Source organism: Auxenochlorella protothecoides (genome assembly GCF_000733215.1).
Source record: "Auxenochlorella protothecoides strain 0710 unplaced genomic scaffold scaffold33, whole genome shotgun sequence".
Taxonomy (NCBI): Eukaryota; Viridiplantae; Chlorophyta; class Trebouxiophyceae; order Chlorellales; family Chlorellaceae; genus Auxenochlorella; species Auxenochlorella protothecoides.
The window spans coordinates 38,321-53,126 of record NW_011934206.1 but is presented as its reverse complement, the minus strand read 5'-3'; the positions used below and the strand labels follow the sequence as shown (position 1 = coordinate 53,126).

Sequence of the window (14,806 nt, the reverse complement as noted above, 5' to 3'; positions counted from 1 at the left end):
CCCACGTTCCTCCCCTGACCCCCCCCCCCCCCTTCCCCACCCTCCAATTGCAGCACCAACCTGTCGCGCGGCGCGCCCAGCGTGCACGAGCGTGGCCTGCTGTGGAAGATGTGCCGGGCCAGCATGACCATTGTGGGCCTTGTCCCGCCCGTCTTCCACGCCGGCGACCTGCTGGTGGACGGCGGCTACCTGAACAACATCCCCGTGGACGTTATGCACGGGCTGGGCGTGGGCACGGTCATTGTGGTGGACGTGGAGGACCGGGACCAGTCGGCGTGGCACAACCTCACGCCCTACGACGGCGGCGTGTCCGGCTGGCAGCTGCTCTGGGACCGGTGGTGCCCCGTGGAGGCCTGGCGCTACAATGTGCGCATCCCGCGCTACAGCCAGCTCATGAACTCGCTGACCTGGATGAGCCACCAGCAGACGCTGCGCCGCGTGAGCCAGGAGTACGTCATCGACCTCTACCTCCGGCCCCCCGTCTTCCACTACCGCCTCATGGACTACTACCTGGCGGAGCGGATCGTGCGCGAGGCCAGCCAGTACGCCTGGGTGGTGGTCTCCGAGTGGCAGGCCAAGATCGGCATCCACCGGACCGGGCTGGCAGGCCTGCTCCACGCCGACAGCGCCGGGTTCCCGAGGTGGGTGGTGGGTGTGTTTGTGTGCTTGCAGGGGTGGGGCAGAAGTGGGTGTCCTGCTGCCCGGACCCCTCGGGCAAAGTGCTGGCGCCTCACCCCTGTGGAGAACCACGTGCTAGCTGGGCCCAAGGGGGGGGGGAAGGGCCGCCGATTGAGGCCGCAGCTCGGCGACGCTGCGCCATCAGGGGGGCACCACCCACCCCAGACTCCACCTGGCCGATCACCACCACTACACCGCAGGACGCCCAGCTCCCTCACGCTGGTGGACCGGTCGCGCAGCTCGGCGTGCATGACGCAGCTGCAGGGGAAGCAGCGGGGCCGGGTCGCCTTTGGACCCCGGAACGCATCGCTGGAGCTGCCGCGCGGGTAGGCTGCTAGTCTTTCTTGAAATTGTGGTGGAGGGCGATTCATATGCAGGCGGGCCTATGTTTGCACCGTTTGCTTGACACTGCGTGTCCTTCCTCGAGGCTTCTCATCTGGTGTGCTGCCCGGATACGTGAGGTTGACCTCCTTCTCCCCCCCTCTTACGCGCGCACACACAGCCTGTCGAAGAGCTTGGAGGAGCAGCCGGCGCACCTGCTCGGCCCGCTGGGGCCCGACACACTGCACACGTACCAGTCGCTGCCGCTGGCGCTGCAGGGTCGCGGCGGGCGGAGGAGGGCGCGGCGCGCGGACGCCGTGCAGGGGTCCGGCAGCGTTGCCGGGTTTGCCACCATGCCGCCACCCGCCACCGACCACCTGCCGACGCTGTCGCGCATGGCGGGCAAGCGCGGCGGGGCGGAGGAGGGGGGGGAGGGCGCGTGGGGCGCGGACCCCGAGGGCGAGATCCTGTTCCCCATCAGCGACGTGGGGGAGGAGTTTGGGTCGCCGGGGGCGAGCTTGGGGAGCGGCGCTTAGCGCCCCCGCCTCACCACCACCCCTTGAATGCCTTTTAATCCAGACTGCAGGATCAAGAGCACTGTTTGGCCCCCCCCCAGCCCTCTTTTTTGACTTGCGCGCTGGTAAATGAACGCATAAAGTACGAGCTTGCCCCAGGGGCTGTCAATAAATCTCACCCCCAGCCGCCTCGTAGTTGTCAAGGCACTGTGTAGGGAGCAGGGAGCACACAGGGACCAGGGCAAAGGCCGGCTCGGGGGCGGTCAGCACCCCACGCCACTCCTCCGGCTCAAAATCCGTCCTCGTCAGCGTGGCAGAGAACACCTGCAGGGAGCGTGTTGAGATTGGGTAGGGAAAAGAGAGTGAGCGCTGCACGATGAGCAGGGGGGGGTGGGGGGGGGCTTCGGTGGGCATGGACCCCCGAACCAGCGCTTCACACACAGGGTCTGTACTGTGGCAGCGCCCATTTCGCCTTCCAAACCCAGTCGATGCTCCTCCAGCAACCTCGCAACCCACTCACGCCGTGCGCATCCACGATCTGAGCCGGGGGCGCGCGAGCCACGGCCGCCCAGTGCCCCTGCGGCAGCTTGTGCAGCCTGAAGGCCCAGTCCTCCCGCTCCGCGCCAGACAGGCAGAGGGACGCGCAGCTCGAGTCGGGGGATATGCTGAAGGATGCCTTGCCCAGTGGCGCCGCCAGCCCCAGCCCCAGAGCCTTGGAGTATGCCTGCAGTGGGAGGTACTGCTTTGGGCACTCAACGGCACCCATGTACAGGCACGGCCCATAACAAACATCGCCAGCCCATGCTCATGCTTCACACCTCCTTCAGGCTCCAGAGTCGCTGGAACTGGGCCTCCATCGCCGCCTCGTCGGGCTGCAGGGCCATGATGCTGTCCCACTGCCGACATCGTGAGAGATGAGCTGGGATGAAAGCCTGATTGAGTCAAACAAAAAAGAATTAAAAGTCGCAGCCCCCGTCAACCTACCTCTGGTGGGGTGAGCTGAGCCCGGAAGCTCTTCAGGAAGTCCAGCATGGCTTGGGGCTGGCCGGGCCGATGTGCGCGGGGTGCTGTGACATCACAGCCCACCACAGCAGGGGATTCGCTGCAAAGAATCACGTAGCGGCCCTATCAGGGGGAGCAACTGGCCAAGGCTGGGTCAGGGCAGCCTTACTTCCGCTGTTGACCACCACTAGCACCATTGGTTAGTCAGTGGACCAACAGGCAGCACCTGCATGCCACTCTGCTGCACCGCAACCACATACGTCCCCCCCACCCACCTCGTGGGACACGCTGTAGTTCCAGTTCAAGGGTGCTGCGTCGGGCCTAGGATTCTTGACAAAGGGCTTTCCCCCCTTGGTGCGTGTCGTGGCTAACTGGTGAAAGTCAAGCCCCAGGCAAACTGCCGCTGCATGCCGTTGCAACAAGCGACTAATGATCGCGCGCTTTTTGTCATCGTCCCGCCGAAATGCCATGCATGCCGCTCGTTCCTCGCTGCTGAATAAAGACAGGAGAAAGTCAAGCTCTGTGGGCTCCGGCTCCCAGGCTCCAGCGTCCACCGCCACCCGCAGGCGGGAGGCCGCCATGCTCAAGCCTGGTTTTCCAGCTTTTAATGCCGATGCTCCCCCGAATACAGTGCTCTGAGGGTCAGAGCCTCGCCCGACGACCAAGCGTGGTGCAGCTGGGGTCGTGGGTTTTGAGCAGGACCGGGTCGGGCGCACACGTGCGTGTCCCTGGCCCCGGCGGCAGAATCACTGGAGCGACAAGCAGCTTAAAAATCCTGGGCCCCACAGGAATCTTCCCTCCCCCCTTCCTTTCCTCCAACCCCCGTCCACCCAGCACCATGGCATCCACGGCCCATCTCAGCGTCGAGAAGACGGCCGCAGGCCGCGAGGTGCGTAGATCGCTGCGGCTGGTGCACCAAGGCGGGGCCACGATCGCATGACCTGGGGGCCTCGGCCCGCTTGCATCGAGTTTGATCTTATCTTTCTGCACTGCTGCCATACTGGGACGGTGCTGTGGTCCGTGCTGGGCCTGGGGTCTCACCATTGTGTGGGCCACTGGTGCCCACCCCCTCTCGCCCCGCTGTCCCACGTCGTCCCCTTCACCCACTCCCTACCTCTCACCGTATTCCTGCAGTTCAAGGTCAAGGACATGAGCCAGGCTGACTTCGGTCGCCTGGAGATCGAGCTGGCCGAGGCCGAGATGCCCGGGCTGATCGCTTGCCGCGCGGAGTTCGGTCCCAGCCAGCCCTTCAAGGGCTGCCGCATCACCGGCTCCCTGCACATGACCATCCAGACCGCGGTCCTGATTGAGACCCTGACCGCCCTGGGCGCGGAGGTCCGGTGGTGTTCCTGCAACATCTTCTCCACCCAGGACCACGCCGCGGCGGCGGTGGCTCGCGACTCTGCGGCGGTCTTCGCCTGGAAGGGCGAGACCCTGGAGGAGTACTGGTGGTGCACGGAGCGCGCCCTGGTCTGGGCCGACGGCGAGGGCTCCGACCTGCTGGTTGACGACGGCGGCGACGCCACGCTGCTGATCCACGAGGGCGTGAAGGCGGAGGCGGCCTACGCCAAGGACGGCACCCTGCCCGACCCCACCTCCACCACCAACCCCGAGTTCCAGATCGTGCTGCGCGTGATCCGCGACGGATTGGCCACCAGCCCCGGGCGCTGGACCGCCATGGCCAAGCGCATGCGCGGCGTGTCGGAGGAGACCACCACCGGCGTCAAGCGCCTGTACGAGATGACGGCGGCGGGCACGCTGCTCTTCCCTGCCATCAACGTCAACGACTCGGTGACCAAGTCCAAGTTTGACAACGTGTACGGCTGCCGCCACTCCCTGCCCGACGGCATCATGCGCGCCACCGACGTCATGCTGGCGGGCAAGGTGGCCTTCATCGCCGGCTACGGCGACGTGGGCAAGGGCTGCGCCAGCGCCATGAAGGCCGCGGGCGCGCGCGTGATTGTGGCGGAGATCGACCCCATCTGCGCGCTCCAGGCCACTATGGAGGGGTACCAGGTGCAGCCCCTGGAGGACTGCCTGTCCACCGCCGACATCTTTGTGACCACCACGGGGAACAAGGACATCATCATGGCCCGCCACATGGCCGCCATGAAGAACAATGCCATCGTGGGCAACATTGGGCACTTTGACAACGAGATCGACATGGCCGGCCTGCTGGAGAACCCGGGCATCACGCGCCAGACCATCAAGCCCCAGGTCGACCGCTTCATCTTCCCCGACGGCCACGGCGTCATCGTGCTGGCGGAGGGCCGCCTGCTCAACCTGGGCTGCGCCACGGGGCACCCCTCATTCGTCATGTCCTGCTCCTTCACCAACCAGGTCATCGCCCAGGTGGAGCTCTGGACCGAGCGCGACTCGGGTAAGTACGAGAACAAGGTGTACGTGCTGCCCAAGAACCTGGACGAGAAGGTGGCCGCCCTGCACCTGCCCAAGCTGGGCGCCAAGCTCACGCGCCTGACGCCGGAGCAGGCCGCCTACATCAACGTCAACCCCGATGGACCCTACAAGCCCGCCCTCTACCGCTACTGAGCGTGGAGAGGGCTGGGGTCTGGGGTGGCGGCAGCGGACAGGCCCCGGCCTCGTCCGCAGGCCCCCCGTTGCTCAGTGACGGGGCTGCATGCCAACTCTCCCCCCTCCTTTTCTCACGTGCACGTGCCTCTGCGCCTCTGTCCACGAGTCGCCATGCTGCGCCCCTCCCTTTCCCAGGCCCTGAGTCTCTCAGGGTCGTGTGATGCACTCCCATCGCCAGTCGACACATTGGGGGCAGACAGTGCATTTTCGGACAGGAGGTGGCATGGTTGGAGCGTCTTACATGAGGCAGCATGCGGTAGGTGGGGGGGGCAGTGCGACGCAACGGGAGTGCCCTCACAGCACCTCGTCCGCCTTCAAAGCAGGCGGGTGAGCTGGCCGCCCAGGCTGACGGCATCGCGCAGGATCAAAAACATGCCCAGGGAGGTGAGGAGCAGCAGGCCAGACGCCATCACCGTCTTCTCCACCGTCTCGTCCAGCTTCCGGCCGCGCACCGCCTCCAGGATGAGGAACACCAGGTAGCCGCCGTCGAGCGCGGGCAGCGGCAGCGAGTTGACGATGGCCAGGTTCAGGTTGATCAGCGCCGCGAACTGGAACAGGCCGGCGGAGTCGTTGCGCGCCACGTCGGCGCCCACCCTCAGAATGCCCAGCGGCCCAGACACGGCCTTGGAGGTGCGCTGGAAGTTGGTAGCCAGCTGGGACAGGCCTGTGTGGGGGGGGTGAGGGTGGGGGGGTGGGGTTGGGGTTGGGGTTGGGGTTGGGGGGTTGGGGTTGGAGTTGGGGGTGGGGGGTTGGGTTGGGGGTGGCGTGGAGCGAGGGGTTGGTGGCTTGTGCAGGACCTTGGGATCAGGGTTGGACACACGCTTCAATGTACGGACTCGTTGGGAGACCATGAAGAGCACGCTCGAGGTGGATGCCTCGGCCCCCGATATTATCCTTTCAAGTCCCAGCATGGGTGCTGCGGTTGCCTCCCGACAGCTGCATACCACGCATGTGTCCCGACGTCCGGGCCCCCCCACAGCCCACGCACCCTTCCAGATGACCCCGGCCAGGCGCGCAGTCTGGCTGGCGCCCAAGCGCAGCGCCGTCACCGGGTCTGAGGCCTTGGTGCGCCGCAGCACGACGTTGGGCGCCAGGGCCACGCCGATGCGACCCCGGCCATCAGGCTGCTCGGCGGGGGCCACCGCCAGGGACAGCGGCTCGCCCCCTCGCACGACGTCCAGCGCCAGCTGGCGCCCGGGGTTCTCACTGCAGCAGGGATGGGGAGTGGGGTGGAGGGTGTGAGCTCCAAGGGCTGATTGCTGGTGACACGATGGCCAACTCCGCAGCAGGCGGGGCGCGAGGCGACAGGCCTGCCACAATCTCAAAACACACATGTGGATTCCTCATCGAAACCACGTCCTTCCCTGCCCATGCACCTGCCGGCATGGGCGGCAGCCAGCATGCTGTCCCCCTCCCACCCCTTTCCTAGAAGAGCCAGAGTCACCCCCTCTCCCTCGCTGCACCTGATCAGGTCCACCACCTCGCTCAGGCTGGACTCGGAGGAGGGCACCGTCAGCGGCCCCACCCTGGTCAGCAGGTCCCCACGCTGCAAGCCGGCCCGCTCGCCAATGGCGCCGCGCTGCACCTCCCCCACCAGCACGCCCGGCGAGTAGATGGGCTCCACCGTGCCCACCGTCAATGCCTGCGGAGGAATTACACAATAGGGGTACTTGATTTGCTGGGGGCTGGACAGGACAACAGGCATTCACACATGTCATGCTTGTTTTGCGAGCGCCAGGCAAGTCGCCTGCTTGCATGCCGCCCGGCACCGCGACCCCACCCAGCCCTGCTCTCCTGCTGCCTCATTCACACCAGAAACAAACCTGGGCCGTGCAGATGGAGGCCGCCAGCAGGACGTTGAACACCACTCCAGCAATGACTACGCGCACCCTGTCGGCAACTGGTCGGTTCCGCAGCAGGTCTGGGTCGTCTGCAGCGGACGAGGCAGTGTGTGTGTGTGTGCTGCTGTATGTGTACCGAAGGGCGTAGTAAAGAAATCGGCCCCCTCAGGAGTGCCATGCGTGCAGCAGGCGCCCCTCGAGCCACATTGCCAATGGATCCTCAAGCTCTACATGCCTGCATGCAGATGATCCCCCCCTCAGGTTGACAACACACCACCATCCAGATGCCAAGCCCCCATCCTCAATCCACCCACCCTTGGGGATGGTGGAGTTTGGGTCGTCGTCCGGGAACCCCACATAGCCTCCCAGCGGCAGTGCCCTGAGGGCATACTCCACCTCGCCCCGTTGGACGCGGACCAGGGCTGGGCCGAAGCCGATGGAGAACTTGGAGACGTGGATGCCCTGAGATCGTGCGGCGATGAAGTGGCCCAGCTCGTGGAAGCCCACCGTCGCACCCAGTACCAGCACCGCCTCCAGCACCGAGCCGGCGCCCGCCAGGTCCAGCCCCGAAACTGGGCCTGTGGGTGGGGTGGAGGGGAGGGTCGGGAATGGGAACAGGGCAGGAGCGAGGATCTGGGTCAGGGGAGACGGCATCTACTGCTGGGTATGTGATGCATGGTATTCCAGAATGCTGGGAGATGCTGGGTCAGAGTTGCTCACCGAGGATGCCAGCGCTCAGTGCAGCAAAGGAGCCCAGGGCCAAGGGCAAGCTTGGGAGTCCCGTCCTGGTCGGCTTTGAAGATACATGTGTATCTGGATTAAAAGCCTTGTGATCACTGCTCAGCGCCGGCATGGGGTGCTCCTGTGGCGCAGGCCGAGCTTCAGGCCGGGAGTCATTGGAACCTCTGGTGGCGAAGCACACGCGATGCGTCTGGTGTCGTCGCAGCGGCAGGCCGCTCTTGAATGCCCATGTGCCGTGCCTAGTACCACGAAGCGAGAAAGGGCATGCTAAAAGGGGGTGCTGCGAAGGAACGGTGGTGACGACATGGCTCATGGTGAACAGCCTGCAAGGGAGCCCGTGAAGTGGTCAAGAGCGATGGGGCACCAGGTGCACACTCGATGTAGGGATTGTACTGGAATGTGAAGGTACCAAAGTGCGTGAGAAGAAGTGGGAGGTGCATGCAAGCTTGTCTGCACCTTGCATGCTGCGTGGGAGGTGAGGCCGAAATGACGATTGGTGGGGGACAGCTCTCAACAGCGATGCACGGTCTTCGCCATGCGCCGTGATGCCGACACCTGCGACGACCAAATTTGTTCTTTAAATGTGCACATTCGAAAGCCGGGATTGCATTTCCCTCCAGCCCGGTCTGGCGCCACGGCTTCAGCGTTCGAAAGATCACTTATCGGCACACTGCGGGAGGCACGGCTGATCCCCCGCCTGGCGTCGACATTGCTGCGATCTCGATCCACAGCTACCCTGAGGCCTGGAGTATTGCCCAGTACTGGTGGGCCGGGCGTCACACCTCGTCGCTGGCCGGAGGGGCTGCGACTGCACTCTATTTGCCGCCCACCTCTGCCCGCCATGGCATCGTCGCGACAGCGTGACATATCCTCCTTCTTTGGGGGCGCACGTGTGAAGCCAGCCGCTGTGTCGCTGGCGGCCACGTCACCTGTTCGGCAGGCGTCATCTGAGCCCAAGCCAGAGCCTTGCGCCGAGGCTGATGAGGGCAGCCCCAGCCCAGCAGCAGCAGCTGCCAAGTTTGCAAAGGTACCAGTGCAGGGGCAACGCACTGTGGAAGTGGAAATCAGAGCGTAAGAAGGGTTGTTCTCACAGAGTGTCGCCGGAGCATTGCATCCCTGGTTTCCGGAGATCAGTGTTCACATCACTGTTGCTGCGCCAGGAGGCTGTGAAGGAGGAAGAGGAGTACAAGCCGACTGCCAGTGGCAGCAGCAGCAGTGGAGGGGCAAGCCTGGCCGGAGAGGAGTCTGCTGGTGACGATGAGGTCGTCGGCCCTCCTGCCAAGAAGAAGGCAAAGAAGTCGCCACTCAAGGGCTCTCAGGTCAAGGTGAGGGGGCCAATTCTTCACACAGTACCAATGGGCTGTGGTGCTGCAGTGGCAAGTGCTTTGGTCTAGAGACCTCTGCTTGCAAGTCTTACAGGCCGGGCGCGCCTCACGTAGCTTCTGACTGTATCCCGCGGCCTGCCAGGTGGAAGGTGTGGGCTTGGGCTCCATCAAGGCTGCCGCCGAGCATGCCGACTTTGATCTGTCCAAGGTCATTACTTGGACCCTCGGCAGCCCGGTGCCCTTTGGCTTCCTGGCCGACACCTTTGAGGCCATCGCGGAGGAGAGCAAGGTGCGCGATGGTAGGGGCCCAGGGCAGAACATTCATTAGGGCGAACACGTAGCGGCATGCGGGATCCTATCGTCCATCCCCTCTCAGCTTGCGACATCGACAATGAAAACTGCCGTGTCATCAGCTCATCCGTGACGGGGCATCTCTGCAATCGCCACTATCGACCCACCGCTTCACCTGGGTTGCCCCCCCCCCACCCACTGCAGCGTCTGGTGATCACGCGCATCCTGATCGGCGCCTTCAGGGCGGTCATCGCCAGCACCCCCGCCGATCTCCTGCCCATGATCTACCTGTGCACCAACCGGGTGGCCCCGGCGCATGTGGGCCTGGAGCTGGGCATCGGCGACGCGACATTGATCAAGGTCTGTTGTGGAGGTGAACAGGTGGGAGGGTGCTGCACGTGGCAATCAGGGCAGGATTCAGAGGAGGCATGCATGGCCCCCCGCTTCTCCCTACGTGGATGACCTGGAGCAGCAGGCACATCCCCACGCCTTGTGTCCCTCCCCCCTGCCCCCAGGCGCTGGCGCAGGTGACGGGGAAGAAGGAGGCGGCGGTGCGGGCCGAGTACGGCCAGTGCGGCGATCTGGGCGCGGTGGCGGCCGCAGCGCGCGGCCTGCAGAAGACCATGTTCCCGCCGCCGCGGCTGACGGTGCCGGGCGTGCTCCGCGCCTTCCGTGACGTGGCTGCTGCGGAGGGCTCTGGCAGCCAGGACCGCAAGAAGGCCATGATCGTGAAGCTGCTGGTGGCGGCGCGCGACAACGAGGCCGGGTACGTCATGCGCGCGCTGCAGGGCAAGCTGCGCATCGGCCTGGCCGAGCAGACCGTGCTGGTCGCGCTGGCGCACGCCGCCGTGCTTTCCTCCGTAGGGGACGAGACTGCGGGCGGGGCAGCGGCGGCGGCCGGGCCCGCTCCCCCCGCCGCCTCGCACGAGGCGCTGGCGGGGCGGCTGGAGGAGGCGGCTCGCGCGGTGAAGCTGGCCTACTCCCAGTGCCCCAGCTACGACGACCTGGTGCCGGCGCTGCTGGCGCATGGCCCGCTGCGCCTGCCCGACCACGTCCACTTCCGGCCGGGCGTGCCGGTGAAGCCTATGCTGGCCAAGCCCGCCAACGGCGTGTCGGAGGTGCTAGACAAGTTCACCGACGCGCCCTTCACCTGCGAGTACAAGTACGACGGCGAGCGCGCACAGATCCACTTCACCGAGGACGGCACGGTGAAGGTGTGTTGGAGGTGGCCGTGAGGGGGAGTGGTGGTGAGGGGTGTTGGGTGAAGAGAGGAGCTCGAGCATGGGAGGGACGAGGTGTTGGCAGTGTGGCCATGCGGAGCGGATCTGGCTTGTGCATCATGCATAGGTGCGCAGGGGGGGTCCATGCCAGCCGAGCACTGAGAGTATGCGTGGGAAACAGAGTCGCTGCAAATGCAGGGGATGGGAGGCTAACGAGGGAGGAGCACGTTGCTGGCCAGTCTCCCGGACCCTCTCCACCCAAACCCCCATCCCAACATCACACACAGATCTACTCGAGGAACTCGGAGGACAACACCGGCAAGTACCCGGACATCGCAGCCCTGCTGCCGCGCATGATCAAGCCCGGGGTCAAGTCAGCGGTGCTGGATGCCGAGGCCGTCGCCTACGACCGCGTGGAGAAGCGTGTGCTCCCATTCCAGGTGGGGTGGGGTTGTGGTTTCATGGACAACGGTGGGTTTTGACTGGCGCTGCACGGTTTTATGGTGTTTGTGGTGGGAGTCGGACCCACGGTGTGGAGTCCCAATTTCCCCACCACATCCCGTACGACCAGCCTTCCACTCCTTGCATTGTGCACGGTGAGCTTGGCCACCGGCTTCGCACCCCCCACCTGGCCTCCCTCCCCCACCCTCTACCCTCCCTGAACCCACCCTCTACCCCTCCGCTCGAAACCCCTTCCCCTTCTCACTCGCAGGTGCTGAGCACGCGTGCGCGCAAGGACGTGTCCCTGGCCAGCATCAAGGTGGCGGTCTGCGTCTTCGTCTTCGACTGCCTGTACCTGGACGGCCGGGTGCTGGTGCAAGAGTCGCTGACGACGCGGCGCGAGGCCATGCGCGCCGCGCTGAGTGAGGCCCCCGGCGAGCTCCAGTTCGCCACGGCCAAGGTGTCGACGGACGTGGAGGAGCTGAGTGCCTTCCTGGACGACGCGGTGGATGCGGGGACGGAGGGGCTGATCGTGAAGACGCTGGGCGATACCTACGAGCCCAGCCGCCGCTCCAGCCACTGGCTGAAGCTGAAGAAGGACTACCTGGAGGGGGTGGGGGACACCTTCGACCTGGTGCCCATCGGCGCCTGGCACGGCCGCGGCAAGCGCACGGGTATGTACGGCTCCTACCTCCTGGCGGTGTACGACCCGGAGAACGAGGAGTATCAGACCATCAGCAAAATCGGCACCGGCTTCAGGTTGGGGAGGGGGGTGGGGGGTGGGAAGTGATCTTTGGATGAAGTTTGGGCTGTGTGTCGAATGGGACTTTGAGGTTTCCATGGGTCCACCTGAGGAGTTGGAGCAGGCACTGTGGGCCCTTGGGCCCTTGGACCTGCGAGGATCTACGGGAGGCTATGCCCGCACACCCGACCTTGTTCCCTCACTCCACCTCGAACCGTTTCCCCTTCAGTGAGGAGCTGCTGAAGCAGCTGGCAGAGTCCCAGAAGGAGCTGGTCATCCCCGGTCCGCGAAAGTACTACAAGTGAGTCCTGGAAGGGGAGGAGGGGGGGGCACGGCCAAGTGTACAATGATCAAGGGCAGGTGGCTCGCAAGCATGCCGGTGCCCTGACCCGTGTTGTGGCTCGCACCTTGCACTGGCCCCACGCGCACTGGTCCCTGCTCTCCACAGCTGGGGCGAGACGCTGGAGCCAGACGTCTGGTTCGAGCCCAAGGCGGTGTGGGAGATCAAGGCGGCAGACCTGTCCATCTCCCCGGTGCACAAGGCTGCCACTGGGCTGGTGGACGCCACCAAGGGGATCTCCATCAGGTTGGCAGGCTGGGGATGCGGTCGGGGGGTTCAAGGGGAGCAGAGGGGCGGATACACTACACGCTGGGTTGTAAGGCAGTTCCAGAGCAGGATCGCCTTGCATACTCTTGATGCCTGGCCGTGCAGCGCTGGCCAAACGTGCCAAGTGTCCTTCCTCGCCAACCTCCCCATCTCAGATTCCCGCGGCTCATGAGGGTGAGGGATGACAAGGGGCCGGAGGACTCCACCAGCCCTGCCCAAGTGGCGGAGATGTATCAGGCCCAGGCCGTGGTCCAGCAGAACAGCAAGGCATCCAAGCCTGATGTCGATGATGACTACTAGGTTGATGAACATGCTGGTGACTGAAACTTGTTCAATGGAAGCACCTCCAGGTGCTTGCAGGGGGTACGAGGCTGGCATGAAGATCTCGGTGCTTACTCTTGTAGTGAAGGGATGGGAGGGCTTGCCCTGCCTCTGGTTGGGCTAGATCGGCTGGGGACCGATTTCCGAAAGATTTCGCGGGGCGCGATAAGGCAACAGGCGGGGCGGGGTTGCCCCCCTCTACAGCTCCAGGCCCTGCCCCATATTCAGCCCCAATGCATTGTTGATGCATGCTCTGGACTCCATCAATGTGATGTCGCTGGACCTGAGGTGCTCCAGGCCGGACATCCGTCATCGTGCAGTGGTCCCCTCCACGCCGCTGTGCAGAGCGCCACGGCACCTCCGGCGAAGGCCATGCGTGCACTGCGCAAACGAAACGCCATCCTCCTCCGGGCATAATGGGAAGGAGACTGACTCTGGGTAAGGACGCGGTGGAAGGAGGGGGTTGCATGGAGATTTTGGCGAGCACTGCTCACCAGCCATTGCACAGGTTTGAGGACCGAGACCACAAGGAAGCAAGCAACACCCTGATTCGCATGCACAGGCAAGGAAGCTCAGTGTCCACAGAGAACTTTTCCATCATTGAGTCTCGAGACTCTGTAAAGGTATCTTGCCATTTTGTGGATTGGAGTCTGGTGGTCCCCCTGCGTGTGCTGCTGACCAGGCCCCTGCTTCTCACGCACCTTGATTGTTGATGAGTGCGCTCTGCTTGTTCAGCCCCTGCACCATGGCTCGAATACACCGTGCGTAGCATCCACCTCCAATGTCCCCTCTTTCCCTTGCATCAGTCTTTTGAGGGAATGCACTTTGACGACATCTATGCCAACATCACCGCTCGACGAAATCGTATTTTCTTGTTGATGGAGGAGGTCCGCAGGCTGCGTATCCAGCTGCGTGCCAAGGTGCGGGAGAGATTTGATAGTCCTGGAGGTGGAAACTTGGGAATCCCTGCTCTCGCTGGACACTGACAGCAAGCACACTGATTGTCTGGACTGCAGGGAGGAGAATAGCATGTCCACAGGATGCCTGTTGCTGCTGGCAGCTTAAATCATGTGTCACCTGTACCCTTGCTTGCCAGGGAGGCACAGAGTCCAAGGAGGCCTTACTGGAGAGCGAGACATATCCATCCTCCATCCCCCTCTTCCCCGCCATCTCGGACGAGACCCTCAAGCGGTACTGGCGGTACTACTTCACTGCAGTGGCCGGAATCATCAGCTTTGGTGCCCTGCTGGCACCCACGCTGGAGCTTCGCCTAGGCCTGGGAGGTGGGCAATGATTTAGGGGGTGTCGGATGAGAATTAGAGGCTTGCGTGTTTACTCTCGATGTTTGGGCCCTTGAGGGCTGGAGTTCCAGTCGAGGTGTCAAGGAGGCGTAGGAGAGGGGCACAGGGGAGAGTGAGCGCAATCATTTCCTCATCCATTGGCATCCCTCGGCCCGTCTCGTCGACTGCACCCCGTTCTGCCTCCCTCAACCTGCCTGCCAAACACATCCCTGCAGGCACCACCTACCGCGACTTCATCGCCAGCTTGCACCTGCCAAATCAGCTGGCGGACGTGGACCCCATTGTGGCCTCCTTCTGTGGGGGCGCGGTCGGCGTTCTCTCCGCCCTGCTGCTGGTGGAGATCAACAACGCTAAAGTGCACAACAAGCAGCGCTGCCTGTACTGCGAGGTGGGTGGGTGTCGGGCTCGGTATGCTTTGCGACGGCGGGCCTGCCTGGATGGGTGGGTGTGACTGCACTGGAGCGCGGACCTTCGCCCGAGTCCCCTTTAAGTTGGCCCGGCCCTTGACCATTGCCTGATGGCAGTTCTACACTGTCACTGCTATGATCTGATCAGCCTTCCCTTCCTCGGAGCGGTGCAGGGGACAGGGTACCTGGCCTGCGGCGCATGTGAGGGGGCCGGCAGCAACACCAAGGTTGCCGGGGGGGGGGCCTGCGCCATCTGCGCGGGAACGGGCAAGGTCATGTGCACCTCCTGCCTGTGCACAGGCAAGAAGCTGGCCACCGAGCATGATCCACGTATTGACCCCTTCAACCCCTTCTAGTAAGAGCATGCGCTTGCCAATACTTTGCGGAGCTTCTTGAACCGTCTGCCTGGTCTGCGACGAACAACAACATGTAAGAGCTACAGTGTTTGTCACTGGAACAAT

The 14,806-nt window shown here is 64.1% G+C and overlaps 7 protein-coding genes across 7 annotated transcripts in view; 4 read left to right on the top strand and 3 right to left on the bottom strand.

Annotated features, from left to right (window-relative positions):
• F751_3044 (Neuropathy target esterase) overlaps positions 1-1,535 on the top strand; it is a gene marked incomplete at both ends in the record, with an annotated part of 9,642 nt that extends 8,107 nt beyond the window's left edge. The window contains 3 exons of the mRNA XM_011398912.1: positions 54-641; positions 879-1,004; positions 1,181-1,535. Of these exons, the coding sequence (XP_011397214.1) occupies positions 54-641; positions 879-1,004; positions 1,181-1,535 (1,069 nt within the window). The remainder of the gene's footprint in view (positions 1-53; positions 642-878; positions 1,005-1,180) is intronic.
• A 144-nt stretch (positions 1,536-1,679) lies between these two features.
• On the bottom strand, positions 1,680-2,546 carry F751_3043 (L-aminoadipate-semialdehyde dehydrogenase-phosphopantetheinyl transferase; the record flags this gene model as incomplete). The annotated part of the gene is made up of 4 exons (XM_011398911.1): positions 1,680-1,838; positions 2,035-2,238; positions 2,333-2,410; positions 2,499-2,546. 4 exons carry the CDS (start codon positions 2,544-2,546, stop codon positions 1,680-1,682), a joined length of 489 nt encoding a protein of 162 aa, XP_011397213.1.
• Positions 2,547-3,452: 906 nt separating this feature from the next.
• Positions 3,453-5,066, top strand: F751_3041 (Adenosylhomocysteinase; the record flags this gene model as incomplete). The annotated part of the gene is made up of 1 exon (XM_011398909.1): positions 3,453-5,066. One exon carries the CDS (start codon positions 3,453-3,455, stop codon positions 5,064-5,066), a length of 1,614 nt encoding a protein of 537 aa, XP_011397211.1.
• F751_3042 (hypothetical protein) lies at positions 4,418-4,861 on the bottom strand (the record flags this gene model as incomplete). Its single annotated transcript, XM_011398910.1, has 1 exon — positions 4,418-4,861. The coding sequence occupies one exon, from the start codon at positions 4,859-4,861 to the stop codon at positions 4,418-4,420; it is 444 nt and encodes a 147-aa protein (XP_011397212.1).
• A 356-nt stretch (positions 5,067-5,422) lies between the features above and the next one.
• Positions 5,423-7,802, bottom strand: F751_3040 (Putative zinc metalloprotease; the record flags this gene model as incomplete). Its single annotated transcript, XM_011398908.1, has 6 exons — positions 5,423-5,772; positions 6,097-6,314; positions 6,572-6,750; positions 6,932-7,038; positions 7,264-7,527; positions 7,670-7,802. The coding sequence occupies 6 exons, from the start codon at positions 7,800-7,802 to the stop codon at positions 5,423-5,425; spliced, it is 1,251 nt and encodes a 416-aa protein (XP_011397210.1).
• A 729-nt stretch (positions 7,803-8,531) lies between these two features.
• On the top strand, positions 8,532-12,616 carry F751_3039 (DNA ligase 1; the record flags this gene model as incomplete). Its single annotated transcript, XM_011398907.1, has 10 exons — positions 8,532-8,717; positions 9,158-9,304; positions 9,511-9,666; positions 9,822-10,166; positions 10,257-10,358; positions 10,814-10,966; positions 11,239-11,726; positions 11,939-12,010; positions 12,158-12,295; positions 12,472-12,616. The coding sequence occupies 10 exons, from the start codon at positions 8,532-8,534 to the stop codon at positions 12,614-12,616; spliced, it is 1,932 nt and encodes a 643-aa protein (XP_011397209.1).
• Positions 12,617-13,455: 839 nt separating this feature from the next.
• F751_3038 (hypothetical protein) lies at positions 13,456-14,701 on the top strand (the record flags this gene model as incomplete). Its single annotated transcript, XM_011398906.1, has 4 exons — positions 13,456-13,557; positions 13,734-13,920; positions 14,154-14,326; positions 14,519-14,701. 4 exons carry the CDS (start codon positions 13,456-13,458, stop codon positions 14,699-14,701), a joined length of 645 nt encoding a protein of 214 aa, XP_011397208.1.
• Positions 14,702-14,806: the final 105 nt, after the last annotated feature.